Source organism: Canis lupus, chromosome 14 (genome assembly GCF_011100685.1).
Source record: "Canis lupus familiaris isolate Mischka breed German Shepherd chromosome 14, alternate assembly UU_Cfam_GSD_1.0, whole genome shotgun sequence".
NCBI classification, from domain to species: domain Eukaryota; kingdom Metazoa; phylum Chordata; class Mammalia; order Carnivora; family Canidae; genus Canis; species Canis lupus.
The window spans coordinates 46,018,190-46,038,468 of record NC_049235.1 but is presented as its reverse complement, the minus strand read 5'-3'; the positions used below and the strand labels follow the sequence as shown (position 1 = coordinate 46,038,468).

At 44.9% G+C, this 20,279-nt stretch overlaps 1 protein-coding gene across 2 annotated transcripts in view; it reads right to left on the bottom strand.

Moving 5' to 3' along the window:
• The window catches only part of BMPER (BMP binding endothelial regulator), a 244,690-nt gene that overhangs the window by 212,373 nt on the left and 12,038 nt on the right, over positions 1–20,279 (bottom strand). For both annotated transcript variants that reach the window (XM_038557315.1, XM_038557314.1), the window contains exon 3: positions 1,343–1,442. In XM_038557315.1, the coding sequence (XP_038413243.1) occupies positions 1,343–1,442 (100 nt within the window). The remainder of the gene's footprint in view (positions 1–1,342; positions 1,443–20,279) is intronic.

Here is a 20,279-nt window from a genome sequence, read left to right as displayed (position 1 = left end):
AAAAAAAAATTTTTTTTAATGGGCCTTAGTTGACCTGGTATCTGTAGAGTGTTCTGATGGTTCTTTAAGCCTCTCCACCCTCAACAAAAAAAAAAATAGTGTATATTCTTCTGTGGGGATACAAATCACCTGGTACTAGGTCAAAATCTAGGTTAATGGCTTTTCCATCCAGAATGCACACTAAATCTCTTGGGAGCTTTTTAAAAAGACAGATCCCTATCCCCCTCCCCAGAACAACTGAATCAGAGTCCCAGGGGATAGGGCCCAGGTATTTACATCTGCCTCTCTCAAAATATGGTTGAATTCTGTGTGTCTGTCTCCTCTTCTTGATATAAAGATACTAGTCATATTGGATTTGGGGCCACCTACATCCAGCATGACTTAACTATTTACACTTCCAGAGACCCTCTTTCCAAACAAGGTCACAAGGACACAAACTTTGGTGAACATTCAGCAACCCGGGACGGCTGGATGCTGGCATGGCAGTGGAACTCCACAGCCCACATCCTGAGCTATGATGCTCACAGCACCTCCTGAGGGCCCCACTCTGTTAGGCACTATCCACACCTACACTAGGCAATGTTGGAACATGACCCGGCTCCGGACCACAAGGAACTAATGACTTACTGAATGTAAATGAAGGAGGAAAAACACATCACTGAAGCATCTCTGTGGACTTCTGTGTGCCACAGAACTGTAGAGGGGAAGGGACGAATGAGGGCTGGAGGTCTTGAGTACAGGCAGCATCTGAACAGGTGGGGAGGAGAGCCCCAAGCCAAGGCCAAGAGGCTACACGAGAAACATCATGTTCAAGAGAGAGAGCATGTGCTGAAGGGCTGTGGAAAATGAAGTTAGGGCAAAGATATTTTAGAAAGGTTCAAAGGCAAGAAGAGAAGGAACTTTGATTCAATCTGGAAGGAAAGAAAGAAACTAATAGGGGCCAGAATGATAAAATCCGGGCTTAATTCAGACTCTCTGGCAGAATAAGGCAGGGCAAGCGTGCAGCCTGGAAAAACTGTCCAAACTTGATAAAAATAAGCTGTGCGCATGTGCATACCAACATACACAGGCATCAGGTTTGCATCTTCTCTGTCACATTTCAGCAACCTGCCTTACAAAGTACCAAATATGCAGATGTCCACCGTGCTTTCATTCCCCCACTGGGAGAGCCCCCGTGGCTACCGACCTCCCCAAATTCACACACACATACACACACACCAGCTTCCCTCCCAACACCCACTTGCACCCCAGCCAAGAGCTGAGTGAAGAGGAAGGTGAGAAAAAGAGAAATAAAAATGCCCAAAGCAGCAGCCAGAGAGAAGGCGGCCAGGACATAAATCACCTTTGCACTGCTCACAACAGGCTCCCCTCTGCTTGATGGCCAGGGCACAGTCTCTCGACAGCACTGGGCACTTCTCTCTCTTACAGGTCACTTCCTTGTTCTAGGCAAAAAGAGACAAGAGACATTTGAAAGAAACTCCAAACAGAATCCCCCAAATCCAGACACAGGCCTGAGGTTTTGTTAGGCTCCCTCTTCCTATCTTGCCTTCATCTTGGCAAGAACACTCATGAAAGCATGTTGCTCTCTCTGGAACAGAAATATTCATCCAGAAACACAGGACTTTTGAGATTAGGGGTACATGAGAGGGGATGAAAAGGCCCCTCTTTAGAAACCAACATAACCTAGATAACCGAATGCCGAGAAGACGGCTTTCTCTCACTCTGGTCTAAGGTTTCTTTTTCGTACACACTATAGAAACGATAATATTTGTGTAAATCATATTTTGCCCATTGGGCTACCTGGGCCAGGGCTGCATCGTGAGAACAAAAATATTTGCACACAGCCGTCCAACAATCCTTAATAGTAGAGTGCATTAAAATGCAGCAATCTAAAGTTCCAACTCAAATAATGACAAAGTTGAGTATTGAATCAGCTCAGTAAGAGAAAAAATAATATTCCCCATGCCAAGCAGAGACACAGTCGTCAGTGTTTTATAGCCACGGGACAGCTGCATTATATTAGCACTTATGCTAATGAAGTGTGGTGAGTATTTGCATCTTCGGTTTTGTCCTGAAAAGTTAGCTGTTAAAATGTCTCGGGGAAGATCCAAACGTGATGGATATGCCTGTTTATACACAGGCTGGATACATGCGCCCCGAAAATACATGTCACCAAACTTCACAAGATTTGAGCTTCAGTAACTTTCTTCTGTATGCCAGGTGCCATGGCTTTCCTACCTATTAAAATTCGGTGAGATAAGTATTATTACTCTCCCCCGTTTATAAACAAGGAAACTGCTGCTCAGAAAAGATATAAAACCTGAGCAATCCATTCTCTCTTTCTCCCCCTTTTTGGTGTCTGTTACGTGAGAAGGGCTCTCATGGGGCTAACCACCTTTACTCCTACGACCCTGTGGTCCTCATCCTAAGCTGCACATCTGGACCCCAGTGTGGTACTTCACAAAGACTGGCACTGTCTCCCACCCCCTGAAGCTCAGGTCTGATTGAGCCTAAGGACCAGGCCCAGACGGTTTCGCAAGCTCCCCAGGGAATTCCCGTGTGCAGCCAGGGCTGAGGCCCGCTACTCCGCAGAGAGCCTTCTTGGTCCCGGTGACCCTGAGGCGAGTTCGGGAGCTGTCCACAGGCCCTCAGTGGTGGCAGGTGTACAATCCGAACCCAGGTGTCCCAGCTCCGAGCCCTCCAGAGTTCCTTCCTCCCCCTCTCCTTCGTAATGATGGTGGAACCAACACTCACGCAAGGCACCGCTCTTTAGTCGATTCCCATCATTTTCCTTAAATCACAAACCTAAGACATAGTATGGTCACAATTCAAATTAAAAGAGGTCTGTTTTAAAAAAAACTAATAGTGTCCTTCTACTGCCACTAAAGTCATCGTGAACCGTGACCAGGTATCTATGCTGTTTGGCATTATTAACAGTGACTTCATCTGGCACAGTAGAGTTCCTGCAAGCCGTGGTTAGATACCGACTCCCTCCACCCCCAAGACGTCTGCGAAGTGAAGGCACTTTCTAAGCAGAACATCTGTTAGCACGGCTCATGCAGACCTGGCTGCAGCTTCAGGGAAGGGCCATCCCCAAGTGCACCTCCTCTCTGAAGGGAGAAATCCTCAGCCGTGGGGAGTTCAGAGCTTGAAGGGCGGTCACAGAGGGTGTGAGCCACAACTCCGGGCCTGATCAATACGAAGACACACACTTTCTTAAACGTAGGAACTCTTTGCTAAGTTAGAAACCTGGGAGCCAGTCAAATTCCATAACAGGATCCCAAGATTCATAATAAATAGCTTGTAACTACAGTCCAGCACAAAAGTTATTCCAACCAGATGGTTTGTAGCTTCACATCTGGAATTTTTTTTTTGTACACACACACACACACACACACACACACACACACCCCAAACCTAAACTTTAGCTATAGTTTAGTGGGGGATTTCCCCCCTTCTAATAACATTCGGAGTTTTTTTATATATATATATTTTCTATCAAGCTGCCATATCTGATCATTTTCCCGGTGTCTGGTTGGCATGGATATGAAGCATATGCTTAGAATCGCAGGCCCTCGAAGAAAGTAAGAAAAACTATAGAGAATTGCTGGTAGGAGGCTGATTCCTCTGTCTCCCTAATTGAGTCCAGCAGCCACAGAGTAAATTTAAGCACAGGTTAATTAAGACCACTCGCTTCGCTTTCACTGATTTTGCCAGGAGACAAAAACACCAGGCTCCAGCCAGCGGCTCTGGTGAGAAGTGGCACACAAAGCCATGCCTGCAGGAGCCCATCCCTCCTGGCCTCCTTGTCCCCCTGGCCTCCTCGTCCCCGCTGCATGCCAAGTGTCCTTTGCTCTGAAGCAAGGCCATGGCTCATTTGGTTCACTTTTTCACTCAAGAAACCTTTTCTGGTGCCAATTCATATTTACCAAACACATTCTATATACCAGGCTCTGTGCTAAGAATTTTACATACATTATTTCAAAAAGAAAAAAAAATCCACATTATCCCCATTTTACAGATGGGGAACCAAGGTTAAGAAACTTGCCCGGGTCACAGAAAAGGCAGATTTGGAATGCAAATAGAGGTCTGTCTGACTTGAAAGGCAATTATTTAAATGCTGCACTTTTCTACTTCTCAGGCCCTCAGGCAGGAACAGAACAGTGTCCTGGCCCCGAGGCCTCAGGGGAGACTGGTGCCTTCCCTGCCGTCTGGCACGTGTGACGTGAGCTCTCGAATGGAGCAGAATAACCCCCACGGAGCTGTGTCATCACCAACCCTGGGAAGGTCCACAGATGCCAGCTGTTTGCTGGTAATGAGGATAGTTATGCCATTTTGGATACTGATAGGTAGCTGTGCCTGTCATACCTCTGAAAGCCAGTCTGGCATCCTTGAACGAACTTTCTAGAGATTCCAGCTTGAGTCTGAATCTCCCCCAAATCTATGCAGCAGAGATAGTAGTAGAGAAGCACCGGAGGGGATCCCTGGGTGGCTCAGCGGTTGAGCGCCTGCCTTCAGTCCAGGGTGTGATCCTGGAGACCCGGGATCAAGTCCCATATCAAGCTCCCTGCATGGAGCCTGCTTCTCCCTCTGCCTGTGTCTGCCTCTCTCTCTCTCTGTGTGTGTCTCTCATGAATAAATAAATAAAATCTTAAAAAAAAAAAAAAAAAAGCAAAGCACTGGAGGAGAAAAAAAAAAAAAAAGGACCTAACCAGTGTCTAAGAGTAATAAGCCTTAACGTTTTTCATTCTCAGTCTCTTGTCTCCCGGCGTTTATCACTTTCTAGGGTCAGCCAGCCTATGATCTACCTGTTGTCAAAGGTGTGTGCATGATTGCCTCCTCTCTGAAAGCCCAAACATATCAAGACCCCAGACAGAGCCTCTGGGGGCACATGAAATGAAGTGCCAACATGCAAAAATAAAAGGAGGGGCATAGGGAGCAAAAAAGGAAAAGTCTACATGGCTGGCAACAAAGCTCTCTAAGGACGGGAGCCAAACCACAGCCTCAGCCACGGCCAAGTTCAAACAGCATTCCGGCCGCCGGCTTGCTGTGCCCGAGGCCCGCCGCTAGGTGGCAGCACAGAGCGCCCAGGCTCCAGCATCGGGACGTGAGACCTGCGCGCGGCTCCCACCCTTCCAGCCTGTGGTGTGGAGGGTCCCCATCTCTCACTGAAGGGGGCCGGAGGGGTAGAGACGAGAGCAGGGCACCACCGTGAGATTTCCCAGCTCGCTTTCTGCAACTAGGGAAAAAAAGATGTTTTTCACATGCTTTTGTCCTATTTCAAGCCAATATCTTGAAGATATATATATTTTTTTTTCTAAGAATCTTCCAGGACCAATCCTACTATGAAATATGGAGTATTACCTGACCTTTCATTTATATTTTGAAAATAATAATGAAATAGAAACCTGGAGAGGGAAAAAAAAAAAAAAACACAGCAGCTAATATGATGAGACTGACCAGGGAGAAATGTCAGTGGGCAGGTAACTATTTTTAGACTCTGAAAGAGCATCGCAGAGCTCTTGAAATGAGAATAAAAAGCAAAAATATCTGGTGCCCTGCCTGCCGAGACCCCACGGCCATGTTAGGAAGGGGACAGGCCACACGAGTCTCTTCCTCTAGAAGATGGCATGATCTTCCCTCAATCCCTGTCACTTATGGAAGCAGAGCCTGCCTTGGAGGCAAACAGCTGTCGTTTGGCAAACTAGCAAATTCAGACCAAATTCGAAGTTTTCCAGAAGATCAAGAAGGCCGAGAAGTTGTCGTACTTCTTTCTGCCCAAATAAACAACACTCAATATGTCAATGAAGCCCACAGGCCAGGTAGTATCATAGAGATGAAGAGGGGACAGTGCTCTCTTGCTTAAATTAGGAACCCTGGAGGCTTTCCCGTTCTCCTCCATATATGCAAACCCCACCCCCACCCCACTCTCATATCATCACTGCAGTCTTATTTGGGGAGGGGCTTATAGCTTGTGTTGCCTTCAAGAATCCGCCCACCAAAATGCAAACATCCTTGGGGGTGGACCCATATTAGCTCTGCATAGTCTGTTCCCTTTATCATTAGCTACTGTCAGGGGATGGATGCCCATTATGACAACCCTGAGAAGTACAGGAGCTCAGCAGTTTAAGTTCTAGAGCAGCCGAACCAAAGACCTGGCACATGTACCATAATATTCAGTGCTGTTGGAGCGAGAAATCATGCTACAAGCTTCCCCTCTAGTCTCCAGAAACTTTTACAGTGTTGGAGGAAACCAGACATCAGACGTTAGCAGGTCACGCAAAAAATGCTGTGTAACTTCTGGCATCAAGTGAGAATTTTACTTTGACTCAAAAGCCATCGTGGTCGGGGAGCACAGATAGGACATTGTGACTCTTCATCAATTTATTTTTATCAGTGAATTTATTTGAATTTATTTGAAGACACAATGATGTTTCCCTAGTTGAGAGTCTCGAGATTGCTCACAGAGGTATTTGTTTTTTAGGAATACAAATGTCTTGTGTCAAGCTTCCCAAGGAGAAAGGTGATCCGACATCAGCACATGCATTCTCTGTGGAATTTCTAGTCTCCCCATGCGTGAAGTCAAAGAGGTCAACTTTTCCTTGAAGTTCCCCATTGTAACCCAATTCCAGCCCCGAAAGAGCCAAAGGGAACTTTATGGTGCTTTTGAACGCAGGTCACAATTTCTCCTAGGCAATATTATAAAACTTCTCATAAACAGAAGAATAATACTTCATGTTTACATAGCACGTTTCTTCTAAAGAGCTCTGCAGACATTATTTCATTAATCCTCACAGGTTTCTTAAGATTCGCAGATGGGGGAATGGCACACAATAAAGTTAAGTGTCAGGCCCCTCAAAGATCTAGCTAGCAGTGGACCTGGGAACAGAACCTGGTTCCCAGGCCTGGATTAAGGGGCCAGCCAGGGAGGTTAGTTGCTAAGGCACAGCATTAAAATTTATGGGTGTATCATATTAGAATTAGGTTAGCTCCTATTCGACTGTTGAGATTTTAGGAATAGATTAGCATGTAGCTGAGCCAGTCTGGAAATTTTCCAGAAAGAGGCCTCCTGGGTCAGACATGCAAGGTCTCCTGCCCTGTTATAAGGTAACCTCTCAAAGGTGCTATACAAGGGCAGAACTGAGTCTTGGGCAAACAGACCTGACTGCAAAATGTCACGGTTCTAGAACACAGAGATTTAGGCAAAGACTGAAAGAAAAGACAAAAGGGGCAGGTTCCATTGCTTGTCAGTGACTTTGATAAATGGGACATAAAGTACAGTGATTTTCTCTCTGGAACATACGGTCAGGGGAAATCCTTTGCAAGTGAGTATGAACACTCATAGAGAAGACAACACAAGTTTGTACCTGCTCCAGCCTGTCTCCTTTGGACAAAATCTGTTCTTAATCTTCAAGAAAATAATCACTGGGAGGGTGGTGGGGACTGAGATAGTTCAGTGGTTGCCAGTGGCAGTACTAAATTTGATTGATGATTTATTGTTTTAATTAAGCTTTTACTTGCTTGTTCTTTATTACTGATCATACAATTGACTTCCCCATAATTCTTACATAGAATGAGCTGGAAGAAAAAAAAAATAAAAGGCAGTTTGGTCCACTACAAAGCCTTAGTATATAAGATGAGGCTGAACCATAACTCTCAGTTCAATGAAAGTAGAAAAAAAAAATGGAGAGAAAAGGGGAAAAAAATAACAAAACCATTCCTAAGGTGAGGAAGGGGTGTTTGGTAGGGGAAATGACTCAAACTTCCCGGCCACGAGAATGGTTTCCCAAGACCTCTTTTCTTCCCCAATCTAATGAGGTCCTAAGGCAGGTACAAGAAGTGGGAGGTGTCTAAGGTCTGTAGGAAAGATGGCAGGTGTCAATGGTCCTTGCTTTTAATGTAAATGAGCATTTCCAGATCTTTCTGAACCCCCCAACCTCCACCACTTTTGCAAATCCCTTCCATAGCCAAAGCAAGAGAACTGATCCATTGCTAACCAACAATGAAGTGGCATATAGTTGTCGGAGCAGGTTGCTGAACTATTAAGAATAACAGCACTTTGCATTTATAGAAATCTGTTATTTGCCAGGCTATGCTGAACCTGGTTTGTGTGCTGTGTCCCTTATAACCCTTGCAACAGTGTCAGGAAAGTACCGATTTATCCCTATTTTGTGCATGAGAAATCTGAGGTGCAGGGCAGCCCGGGTAGCTCAGCGGTTTAGTGCCACCTTCAGCCCAGGGTGTGATTCTGGAGACCGGGATCAAGTCCCACGTCGGGCTCCCTGCATGGAGCCTGCTTCTCCCTCTGCCTGTGTCTCTGCCTCTCTCTGTCTCTGTGTCTCTCATGAATAAATAAATAATTTTTTAAAAAAAGAAAGAAATCTGAGTTGCAGAGAATGTTAATGGCTCACCCAGGTTTACACCTCGCTAGTCAGGGCAGAGACTCAACGGCAGGACTCCCTGATACCAGAGGTGGTGATCTCATCACTCTGCCGCATAGCTTGGTTTAGAGCCTAAGAAGATGAGCCGTCTCTTCCTCGTCGCTAGGAATCTAAATGTTTGCCTATGTTGAGCACTCCCCATTTTCAGACCATTATAAACCGTAGTGGTTTATGGTTTCATTTGGAACACACGAGTAAAAATAGTGCATTTTAAGATAGACAGATTAAGTCTTTGGCTCAAAACTCAGAACAAGCCTCAGTCTCCGAAGGCCCGGTCATTTCCAAGACAGATCAGAACCTGGATCAGAAGCCTCCAGGTCCTCTCAATTCTTCCTAGATTTGAGCAGGAGGGTGCTTCTCCCCTCCCGGGAGGCTGGCAGCCTCCGGAGGCCATCCATTTGGGGTCTCAAGGTAAAAATACCTTGCAAGAACATATTTTTGGAGCCTTAATGGGAAAGCATCTTGCAAGGACATCACACAATTCATTGCACTACATCTGGGGGTGTTATTCTTTCTTCCTCCCGTCTAGGCTCAGCAAGCCTTTCCCCCAGAGACCTGGACCCTGGCAAAGGCGGCCCTCCCCGGCCCAGCTAACAGTGCAAACTCTGAACAAAGCTGCTCTTGAAGCTCAGCCATTTAAAAGACTTTATGAAGCCCACTGGGGCCCCCCGATTATTTTGCAACAAGTCATATCCCATGAAGAAATTCACTTCTCTGCAACACAAAACAGAGGGAGATTAAAGAAAATGGCAGGAGGGGCGGTGGGGGGGGGTGAAGAAAAGAAGTAAGACCCCCTGCTGTTCCGTCTGGCCAGAATCGTGTCTTTTAGTACCCACATCCTCTACAAAGACGATGTTCTGATGATATATGGCCCTAATACATCACTAAATGACAGTGCTCTCCTGATATTGTACCTTGAAAATATGACACGTGCCAGTAGAAGCAACGGGGGATTAATAAGGAGGCCTTTTTATATTTAACTTACCTAACATTTCAATTCTTTTTTAATGGGCTTTCGGTTGTTGGAAGGGATTGTTTCGGGTCCTATGCCGTTTAAGGATTTAGGTCTGGCTTTTTTTTTTTTTTTTTTTTTTTGTGCCTTTTCAAGGAACTCTCAGAACAAAGAAACACAGGCCATTAGAATGCCCCGGCTACTCAAGTACAACTCTGATTTAAAACAGGGCAGTGTCAAACAGCTCCTCATTCTGTTTAATCATATTTTGAAATAGAACCAAAACATTAGAGATGGCAGGACACAAAAGAAATAACCACCAAATAAAAATAGTAGCCCAAAGAAAGTAGCACTGCCTGGTTTTTATTACACTGTACATCGTATAAGCAAGGGGTCTGCTGGCAGCACCACATTCATGTAACTGTAATGGACAGAACACAAAGCAGCCAGTGACTTAGCACGTTGGACCCTGTCACGCACGCGCCTCTGACAACTCGGGCTCCCAGAAGCAGAACAGAAAACCAGAAGGTGAGCCGGGCCCCCTGCTGCCAGGGAACAGGAGCCAGGTGTGTGAACTGAGAGGAGTACACGTGGGCATCCTTTCTTTATTTTGCCCCAATTCTCAAGCCCACTCCTCTCCCCTCCCCAACCCAAAGGGAATCAAACAGCTGGGACGTGGGATGGAGCCAATGCTACAGGGTGAATGTCCACCGACTCTCCTGACCAGGGGCCGAGAGGGGATGGAGTCCTGCAAAGCAGCACAGCCTCACACACGGGTGGTCCAGCTGCCCTCCCAACACCTCTGATTTTTTTCACAATGCTGTGCGCCCTTTGGCACATGAAGAATAAGGAATCCGCTCATCCTCCACCCGAAAAGAAAACAAAAAGGAAAGGGGAGAGAAAATTCTATGAACATTTGTATGCGTTTCTGGTGAGTTCTTTTACTGTCCAGATGATGGGAGCCCAACTCCAACCACCAGCAAGACCTATGACGCAGAGGGAGAAGCTGGCTTCCTACACTGTGGGGTACAGCATGGAGACCCCCTACCAGTTTGGCAGGGGGACTGGAGAGGCTGAGGAGTGAAGGTGAAGGAATTCCAGATAATAATAAAATTGGAGCAAGCAACTCCCCTAGGAAAATTGCAGTATCATGTCCAGAAAGAAGAGTTAGAGACCTGACTCTGAGCCACTGCCGTATCAGAGGTGGTCTCCCTGGCCATACAGAGCGGCTGAGAACTCAAGGAACTCTTTTGATCGTGCACACAGGTGATTCTCTGCCAAGAATGAAGACGTCCGAAATATGGAAATGGAGTGTCTTGGACTCCACTAGGGTCCTGTCTGGGTGACTGGTGGTGGCAACCCTCGTCTGCATGCCCTGAAAGGTGTCTCCCTCGTGAGCACATGCCGCTTGCTGTGTCACCCACAGTGGGTGGGACTCACCAGGTCCTCAAACGCCCCTCACTCCTGTGGGTCAATGACAAGCCACTGAGCAGATTTTTCAGAGAACAGAACAGAAGCGTTTTCACAGGTTGCCCATGAAAGCCCGTGCGCTGTTGGGAGCTACAAAAATACCTGCTCTTGACAAGTAAATGGAGCTGACATCACAGGGAAGAGGCAGGGCGGAGGGGCTGCTCACAGTCCATCTGTCATCTTGACATAGTAACTTTCTGGTCACTAGTGAGATACTTTTAAAGACATCTGCACAATTGACCCCGACCACCAGCAATCACAGAGGCTTTCAAAGGGACCCCTGGGGTGGCAGGCTTTAGAGCTGGTTCCTACCGTCCTGCCTCCGGATAACGATAACGGCAAGGGCTGTGATGCATCAGGTGCTGGAAAGATCCCTGCTCCCTGGTCGCCTTCACATCAATACTGACTACAGAGGGTGTCCGGTTAGCCCGAGGAACATCAGGCAGGGCAGCAAAGGGAAGCAGGGGCCCTCTAGCCGGCTGGAACGTGGGATGCAGACAGCATTCCCATATGAAGACAATCTTGGGAGCTAGGGTTGGTCTGACTCATTCACTGGGGCCATTAGCAGCATGTTCTCTTCACCAAGGCTTTCCCAAGGGCCACATGCAGATGTCAGAAGGAACTGGAGAAACCACAGATTTATTTCATAGGCTTAGAATGCAATTTTAATCCACTAGCTTTCATTTTCAAATTCATTAAACAATCAACAAACGCAAATTTTACATATAATCCACGTTTGATTAAGGCGTTATAAAGAAAGTGACTAGTTACCCACAAACTATCACTTACATAAACTTGCTGCTAAAGGGGTTCACAACATGTGCCCCATTTTTAAAAAGAAAAGGTCAATCATGATTATTACCCTTAATAATTGGTTTTTAAAAGTTTCACCATGAAACAGCTTCTGGAAATCTTTAACATCTAAAATAAGACAAAAGTGTCAACAGAAAACAAATGGCCTTTAGGAAATGTGACGTGACATGTTGGCTCTAAACTTGGATTTTTCTGCAGGTTAAACATTTGCAGCGTGGAATTCAAATCTATCTGACTAAAAATCCATGAATCTGTTTAGCAAATATTTTTTGAGCCCCTGCTGCCGGCCAGGCACTGTGCCATGTTTTGCTGGGAATAGAAAATATGAATCAGATACATCTTCTGCCCTAGAAGAGCTTACAATCCAAGAGGGAGAGGGGCCAGAGCATAAACACGGCAAAAGCACCTCCTGTGTTGCAACATGAGTGGCACACGGTGCTATTCTTAAGTTCAGAGGAGGGAAAGGTCAGTTTTGACCAAATCTCACTGCCACAAACTCCCTGAGATCACCCAACTCATCTTGGTTCCTTAGCTACTATGTGGGCCACCGAATGAGACTTTAAAAAGTTCTATGATACAATTATCTCACTGAGACAGAATTTGACCTCTATATGTCAGCACCTTGGGATGTGACAACCCACAAAAGGAATCTCCTTCAAGGAGAACATTCCAGTGCACTCCAACTTAGGCACAGAGACATGGCTCAGCATGGTAAGCAGTGCAACAGTTTGTTTTATGTATACCATGGGAAAATATTTTGTGCCACATTTTCCTTGCTCTCTGAAATTTTAAGATTTAACACGCTTTTGCTGGTCTTGCATCTATAAAATGTCTTAGGTAATGTATCAAATAATGTTGAGTTTTAATTTATATTCCAAAACTGATCATTACCATGCTATGAAGTATGAGTAGTAATAGCTATTTTTAAAAATAGTTTTCTATAGGAAAAACCTTGTTTTATAATTATTATTGCTTATAATTATGTATTTTACTTTGATTATGTTTTGCTCACTGAAAACAGCTTTTCATCTTTTAATATCATTGTACAATTTCCCCACCATCAGACTTGATGTGCAAAGTAATGTGAGCTATAACAAAGGCAAGTCATCATTATAGAGAGAGAGCAGAATTTAGAGTAGAAATGAAATTTCATGATTTAATTTTGGCAATTGGAATTAGTTGGATTTTCAAATTATTGAATCAAAAAATTAAACACAAATAGCACATACTCATTTATCTAACAGGTAAGCACTGACTGGGCCAGCGTGTCTCAGGCCCTGAGGGTACAGCATGAACATCAGGTTCTACATCCTCACATGGCTGATATTCTAGTTGGGAGACCTACAGGAAACAAATAGTCATGTGATAACAGGCACTGATGAGGACTTCGGAGAAAATGAAGTGGGACGAGGGCACAGAATGACAATGTGTATTGGGGACGTCCTGATTGGGGACGTCCAATCAGGACGTTTCCTCTGTTTACATTCTTACCCTAGGTGATTTTATAGATATTCATATAACCATCAATTGGCTGAAATTTCCCACATTTATGGGAAATTTATGTTCCAGCTCTCTCACCCTTTAAGGGAAGACTCCTATTCGAATGTGCACATAGATGTCTAGGAAGCATCTCCAACTTAAGATGGCCCAACAGGGATCTTTGTCCCACTCCTCCCCCAAATCTTTCTGATCCTCTAATAAGGAAACATGTGCTCTGAGACTGGAGTGAGGGGATGAGAACCGGTAATATATTTGATAAGTGTGTTCCAGGCACAGAAAAAAATAAACACAAACACCCTTGTTGAGAGGGTGTTGGGTATCATCTGTGCTGGGCGCCCAGGAGTGAGACTGGGGCATAGTGAGGGGTGGGGGGATGCACCAGAAGAGGGGGCCAGAGGCAGTATCAGGAGCCACATCATGGAGGGTCTTGCAGACCACCATTATACTTCATACTATGTTGCAAGTGAGATGAGAAGCCACCAGGAGGTTTTACATAAATAACTGAAAAAACTGGATATATATACTTTTAAATGGGCACTAGTTGATGGTATATGCTTCAGTACCAAAAGTGGTCATGGAGGCAGTCAGAAATTCTTAGATATGTTTTCAAGGTTTTGCTGTCAAGATTTGCTAATAGGTTGAATACAGGGTGTAAGAGAAAGAGGAATCAAAAATCCCTTGGCTGATGGCCTGGGAAAATGGAACAATGTGGCTTACGTGCTGGCTGGAAAAGACTGGATTTGGGGGACGGGTAGGACAAAGATCCCTGTTTGGGCCATCTTAAGTTAGCAATGTTTCCTAGACACTGTGCACATCAAATAAGAGTCTGCCCCTTGAAGGGTGAGAGAGCTGGGAACATAAATGTGGGAAATTTCAACCAATTGATGATTTTTAAGCCATGAATATCTATAAAATCACCTAAAGTCAGAAGTAAACAGAAATGTTTTTGTGTTTTTTTTTTTTTTTTCAGAGAAATGTTTTGATTGGATCTTGGGGCCCTCTAATATTTAAAGTTTGAGGAGATATGAAAGACCCAGAGGAAAAAGGTCTAGGAAAGAATAGCCATAGAAATGAAATTCTTATAAATCCATCATGCAAATGCTGAAAGAATACTATACACGTAAATCCTTACACACACACACACACACACACACACACACACACACCTACTAACTCACTACCTGAGATTACTACATTAATCCAGTGACCACCAGAGGTCACCTTCTCTCAGCACCTGCCACCACGCCTGATACCTAGCTATCCGGATATTTCAGGATGGACCAGTCAATGTCAGCCATTTGAGGCTCACAATAGATGTTGTCTGGACCACTGCCGGATGCTCCTTGCCCCTACTGCTAATAAATACCGTGCATGCCAAGCTACATCTCTGAGGAAACAGCCTCAGTTTAGGAAAATTCTGACTGGCTAGAAGAGCTGAGAATGCCAGGGGAAAATTCTCGGACCAATAACCCAACCAACAAGGCTCAAACCCACCAGAGCCTAATGACCAAAGGCTACCTGAGTATTATGAAGAGTGTGGGAGGGAGAGAACATTAACCCTGAGGAGTACTGGAAAGAAAAGGAAGGGAGAAATCCTTTAAGTTTTTCTTCTCGGTTATACTAAGACCTAGAGCCAAACCCTGGGATGAATAGAGTGCGCAGTCAGACCCTGCTTTCAATTTCTGATCCCAGCAAATGTGGCTCAAAGCTGGGAGCGTGATCTCATCTACAGCAGCGTAACTAGGATAGAGGGATCTAGGGAAGAGGCCTACACTCGCAGGCAGGCAGGCACCGGCCAAGAAGCAAGGGAGCCAACACCCCACAACCACTTTGGGGCTCACTCTGGAAGTGAGAGAGAGGCAGAGAGGCCAGCGGAGGAGCTGGAGCTAAAGATATGTTGCAACTGTGGGATTTGTACTCCTCTCTGTCCTTTCAGCAAAGAATTTCCTTCCCACATATTGGAAGGCTGTTAAAGCTCCCCCAGGCATTCTGTCCACCAGGCTCAACTATATCAGCACATCTTCATTAGCGGAAAATATTTACTAACCCCCCACCTGGGCACTTGGCTGCGCTGTAAGCTAGCCCTCTAGCTGTCCCTGGCCATCCTTTTCTTGACTGCTTACTCCTTATCACAAATGGCCTGCCCCCTGGCCTTCCACTGGCTCGTCCAACGCCGAGTGTTCCAGAGAGCTCCCCACTGGACACTCCATCCCTCACGAGCCCGGCCGTCATGGTGCGTGTAGGAAGAACAACCATCCCACTGCAATTCTGTTTGTACATTTCATTATCAGGCTGAAACCAAGAATTAGAAACTGAAACTGAGAAAAACAAGACAGAAAACTTGAGGAGTGGTGACATCATGGAAATGCTGAGCTAATAACAGAGAAAGAAAATAACATGGTAAAAAAAAATTATAAAGATGGAGATGATAAAGGTGAAACCCAGGAACAATGGAATGCCAGGCCAATTGGAAAAAAAAAAATTTTTTTTTAAGGATTCTCATTAAAAGTGTGGGAAACAGTTTAGCAATGTGACCAGAATTGTGTGAGGGCAACAGCTCAACTTTACACTCTCCCTGATAAAGGAAAGGAAGGTGTGGGCACAAGTGGGGCGGCCTAAAGAGAGAGAAAAGAACTAAAATTTCCCAGAATAGTTCTGTTCTGGATGAGGAAGGTACCCACTGGAAAGAAATGGTTAGCAGGGACACCTGGGTGGCTCAGCAGTTGAGCGTCTGCCTTCAGCCCAGGTCATGATCCGGGGGCCCTGGGATCGAGTCCCACATCGGGCTCCCTGCATGGAGCCTGTTTCCCCCTCTGCCTGTGTCTCTGCCTCTTTCTGTGTCTCTCTAGAATAAATAAATAAAATCTTAAAAAAAAAAAAAAAAAGAAAAAGAAATGGTTAGCAGAAGGAAGCAACTTCTATCATGGAGGTTTGGGAACAGAAGGGGTTGTGGTGGGGTGTCTAAACCCCACCTCACCTGGCCCTCAACTCCTTATCGACTGCCTGTTTCCTCCAGATGCTGCTGGATCCCAGCAAATCAGTCTGAAAACCCTGGCTGTTTTGTCAAATTGCTACATCTAGTTGGCCCGTGCTGAAGAAGCCAACAAACATACGTCACATCAGCTTTATCCTGCAGCTGCTGCCCATCACAGAAAGACCACAGAAAGCAGAGCATATCCCTGTGGGAATTCAGCACATGGAAAGGCTGGCAGCAGCCCAGGGGGTCAGCCTGTCCCACCCAATGGCACCAGTCAGGGTTCTACCTAACTGGACCACAAGGACTGCTAAAAACCTAATCCCCAGGGAAGTTATTTGCTGGGTCTCTCTCACTCACTCCCAGGCCCTGGGGTGCTTTCTCAACCCTTGTGGTCAGGAAACATTCTCTGAAAGATATCTCAGTGGAGTCCACCCGGGATGGGTGCAGGATTCCCATACTTGAATCATGGTCCCAACTCTTGCTCATTTGCAGTGTGAGCATTGTCTTGCTTTACTTTTCGGAGCCTTAATCATCTCACCTGTGAAACTGGTGTCTCAAGGAAACCTACCCTACCCTACCTCACACCGTGGCTTTGAGGAAACTGAAGTTCAGGCTACCCCTAGTTTGTGAACACAGTATTTATTCATAAAATAGTTGTGAAGAGGTGCTCTTCCAATGGTAGTGAGAAGTCAGACACTATTCTTGTTGTGAAGAAGCTAAAAGTCCAACAGGAGAGATGGTCATACAAATAATGAACAAAACTGCAGGGTAGGCAGGAATAAGGGTTATAATAAGAGTAACCAACATAAGTCTTCAAAGAACAAATGAATAATTCCGATCGGGTGACTAGAGGAGGCTTGAGAGAGAAAGGACATGGAGAGAAAAAGCAGCACTTCAATAAATACCATTAATATGCGAGAGAACTGTGTGAAAGCTCCCACAAAAATAATACTCTGTAAATGAGAGCTGACCTACTGTTAAGTTTTATGCCAATAAGAGAACTTCAATTGTCCCTAACCCCTAATTAACATATCGCTCCACTGGGGGAATTTACCTATATTTATGTTTATGTTTATACATCCTTCTCTTTCCACTAACCTCAGTTGGGAAGAGTTTTTCAAAATTTGGCCCCTGCCTAGAGTCACTGGAAGAGTTATTAAAAATGGAAATTCTCCGGATCCCTGGGTGGCTCAGCGGTTGAGCATCTGCCTTTGGCTCAGGGTGTGATCCCGGTCTCAGAATCGAGTCCCAACATCGGGATCCCTGCTCCCTTCCTCTGCCTGTGTCTCTGCTTCTCTCTGTGTCTCTCATGAATAAATAAATACAATCTTTTTTAAAAATGGAGATTCTCTGGTCTCCACCAGAGTCAGAATCTGGGGAGGAGGACCCCTGAATTTGCATTTTTAACAAGCTCCTTTGTGGTATTTATGCACATTACAAACTGAGAGGCAAAGGCAAAATCCTTACCACTGACTTGTTAGTGCGACATAACACAAGGGATCATGTCAAAGTATATGAGTGAGGACCAGGAAGAGGGAGAGGCCTCCAGCCTTGGGAACACAATTGTCTGCTCCTTGTCACCAGTGGCCAAACCTCCACTCTAAGGGCCTCCCCCCACACCACATGACTACTGGTTCAATCCCACGTTCACACTTGTATTTCAGACTCTAGTGATGGATGGTAGTTTGCATACTAGATCCACTAACTGTTATATTAAATATATATATATATATATATATATATATATATATATATATAGTATGTGTGTATATATATACACATATTTATATAACATATCACAAAGAATAATAATTGGTTCTGACTAATCAAATATTCCAACCAAGAGTTAATATCCACAACTTACCTAAGTTCACCAATTTGCAAAGAACTCTGGAGCAATAAAAGATATCTAACTTCAAAACTATCTGGAACATAATTTAATCTTTTTGTTAATTTTTTTAAAAGGTTTTCCAATCTCATGGTGCCTCAGGCCATTATTAACATAAATGCTCAATATATATGTTCTGAGCTTAATGACCATCAATCATTTTCCTCCTTCAGTCCTGCAACTCAGTTCCCATGTTCGCTGCCAAGCGCACACTGTCATGTGTTCCCTCTCACTGATAGGAAGGAGAGTGAATATTGCTTCCCTCTTTACCCCTACTACCATCAGAAGGGGTCTGAGGATGTACAGAAGAGCCCATGAATTCAGAGCTGGGGGTTCAGAGATTGACAGCTGTTAGTGTTTCCCTACATCATCACATTTTATGTTTAGTTTATGAACCCGGTGTGAATTCCCCCTTAATTTAAAGGCCCCCTCATTCAGCTACATTGCAATAACCTGTCAGAGTAACTCTCCAGTGAAAAAGCCTTAAGATGCTCAAAGGATGTATTAGGTTGAACCCCAAAAACTGCAGTTTCTGTAGGTCAACACCAAATATCAAAATTTTCATATGCATCAATCAAACACCAAAACCTGGGAACACTATATGTCTGTAACCTGGCCAAATTGTGTGTAAATTACCTTAAGCAAGCTTCTATTTGCCCTTGTCCAGTGTATGGTTCATACAAAACAGAAAAAAAAAAAGTGTATGTTTTTAATAAATCCCAAGTATTCCCCTACACACACACACACACACACACACACACACACACACACACTCACAGGAAAAAGAAAATCACTGCTCTCTGGTACATGCATTTCCAGAACATTCGAGTAAGAAAGAATGGCTAATTCGTACAACAGAATTAATGAATTAATGGATTAATGAAAACAGGGCATATCCCTGCCCCCGACCCCCCACCAGCCATCCAATTCTTCCCCAAATTCTGACTTGAGTCACCTTTTAGGGGAAAGGAATTTCCATCTCAGTGCTCACCTATGTGCTAATGGGACTGGGAGCTCACCTCTGGTGGGTCCCACTGGGCACAGAACCATTGTTTCACAAGTGCTTGAAAACAGGAAATTGCCACATCCTAATTGCCATAGGCCCCGTTCCCCGCAAGAAGCATAAACACAGGTACATGGTGAGACCCTAAACTGTTTTGGCAGGACCACTCTCAAGTGGGAGAACATCTGATTAATCTTTCATGTCCTCTCATTTAGAGAATGGTGTCTCCCCCCACCCCACCCCACCCCCCGCCCCAGACCAAGAAACACTGCTATGTGAAATGTCTTGATGCTACCACTTTTACACTACAAATCCACAAAGCAGGAGAGACCCAGCAGGCTGGGAGAGCCTTGAGGATTTTTGAACTTCTGAAAGTTAAAGGGATAGAAAGAGGCAGTCAAACGGCACAGCTAGGATCTACCAGAGACAGAAGCTTCAAGCACCACAAACACAATGCAGGTGCATCTGACCCAAGAGGGAGCAATTGTCATATCTTGCCTCAAACACTTCTGCTTAATGAGAAAATAAAATAGAAAAGGAATCCCCCAGGTATTGTCCAATAAGACGTTCTAAAAATAAATATGAAAAAGGATGCAAATCTCATTTCTTTGCTCACTATAAAGAAAGCAGTGAGGGGTTAAAGGAACCTTAATGCTATTGCTGGGGCCCACAGATTTCTCAAAGAGGAACCTATGAAGGATTGGCTTAAAAAAAAAGCAATATTTATAGAGAAAGGGAAAAAAATTAAGATAAAGATTCTAAAAATGACTCTCACTGAGGCCCAAAGAAATACAAGAACAGCTTTGGGCCCTCTGGTTTTCATGCCTCCTTTCTGTGGCTGGAAACCACCTTCCTGAGGTCACTCACAGCTGAAAGGGCCAGCAGCACGACCAGAGAGGCCCACCCCACAGGCTCTGAAAGTAAGATGCTCAGCCTATGCCTGACAGTCTCAGCAGCCATGAAAAACCATCCAGCCAAAACCTATTTATCTGACCAAGAATACAAGAGGTATTTTGGAAATGCTTGCTTTTGTAAGTTAAAATGGAACAACTGTCATCTCTATTATTTTTATTATCACAGTCATTCTCTTTGAAGTATCTCTGGGAAGTATCACTGTCCTCTTTCAGAGTCGTTTTACGGTTACTCCATCAAAGGGGGCGTTTGGGGAACACAATGTGGTCAGTGAGGATGCCGCTTGTCCCAACTTCTCATTTTCTCTTGTTGAGTTACCTGCG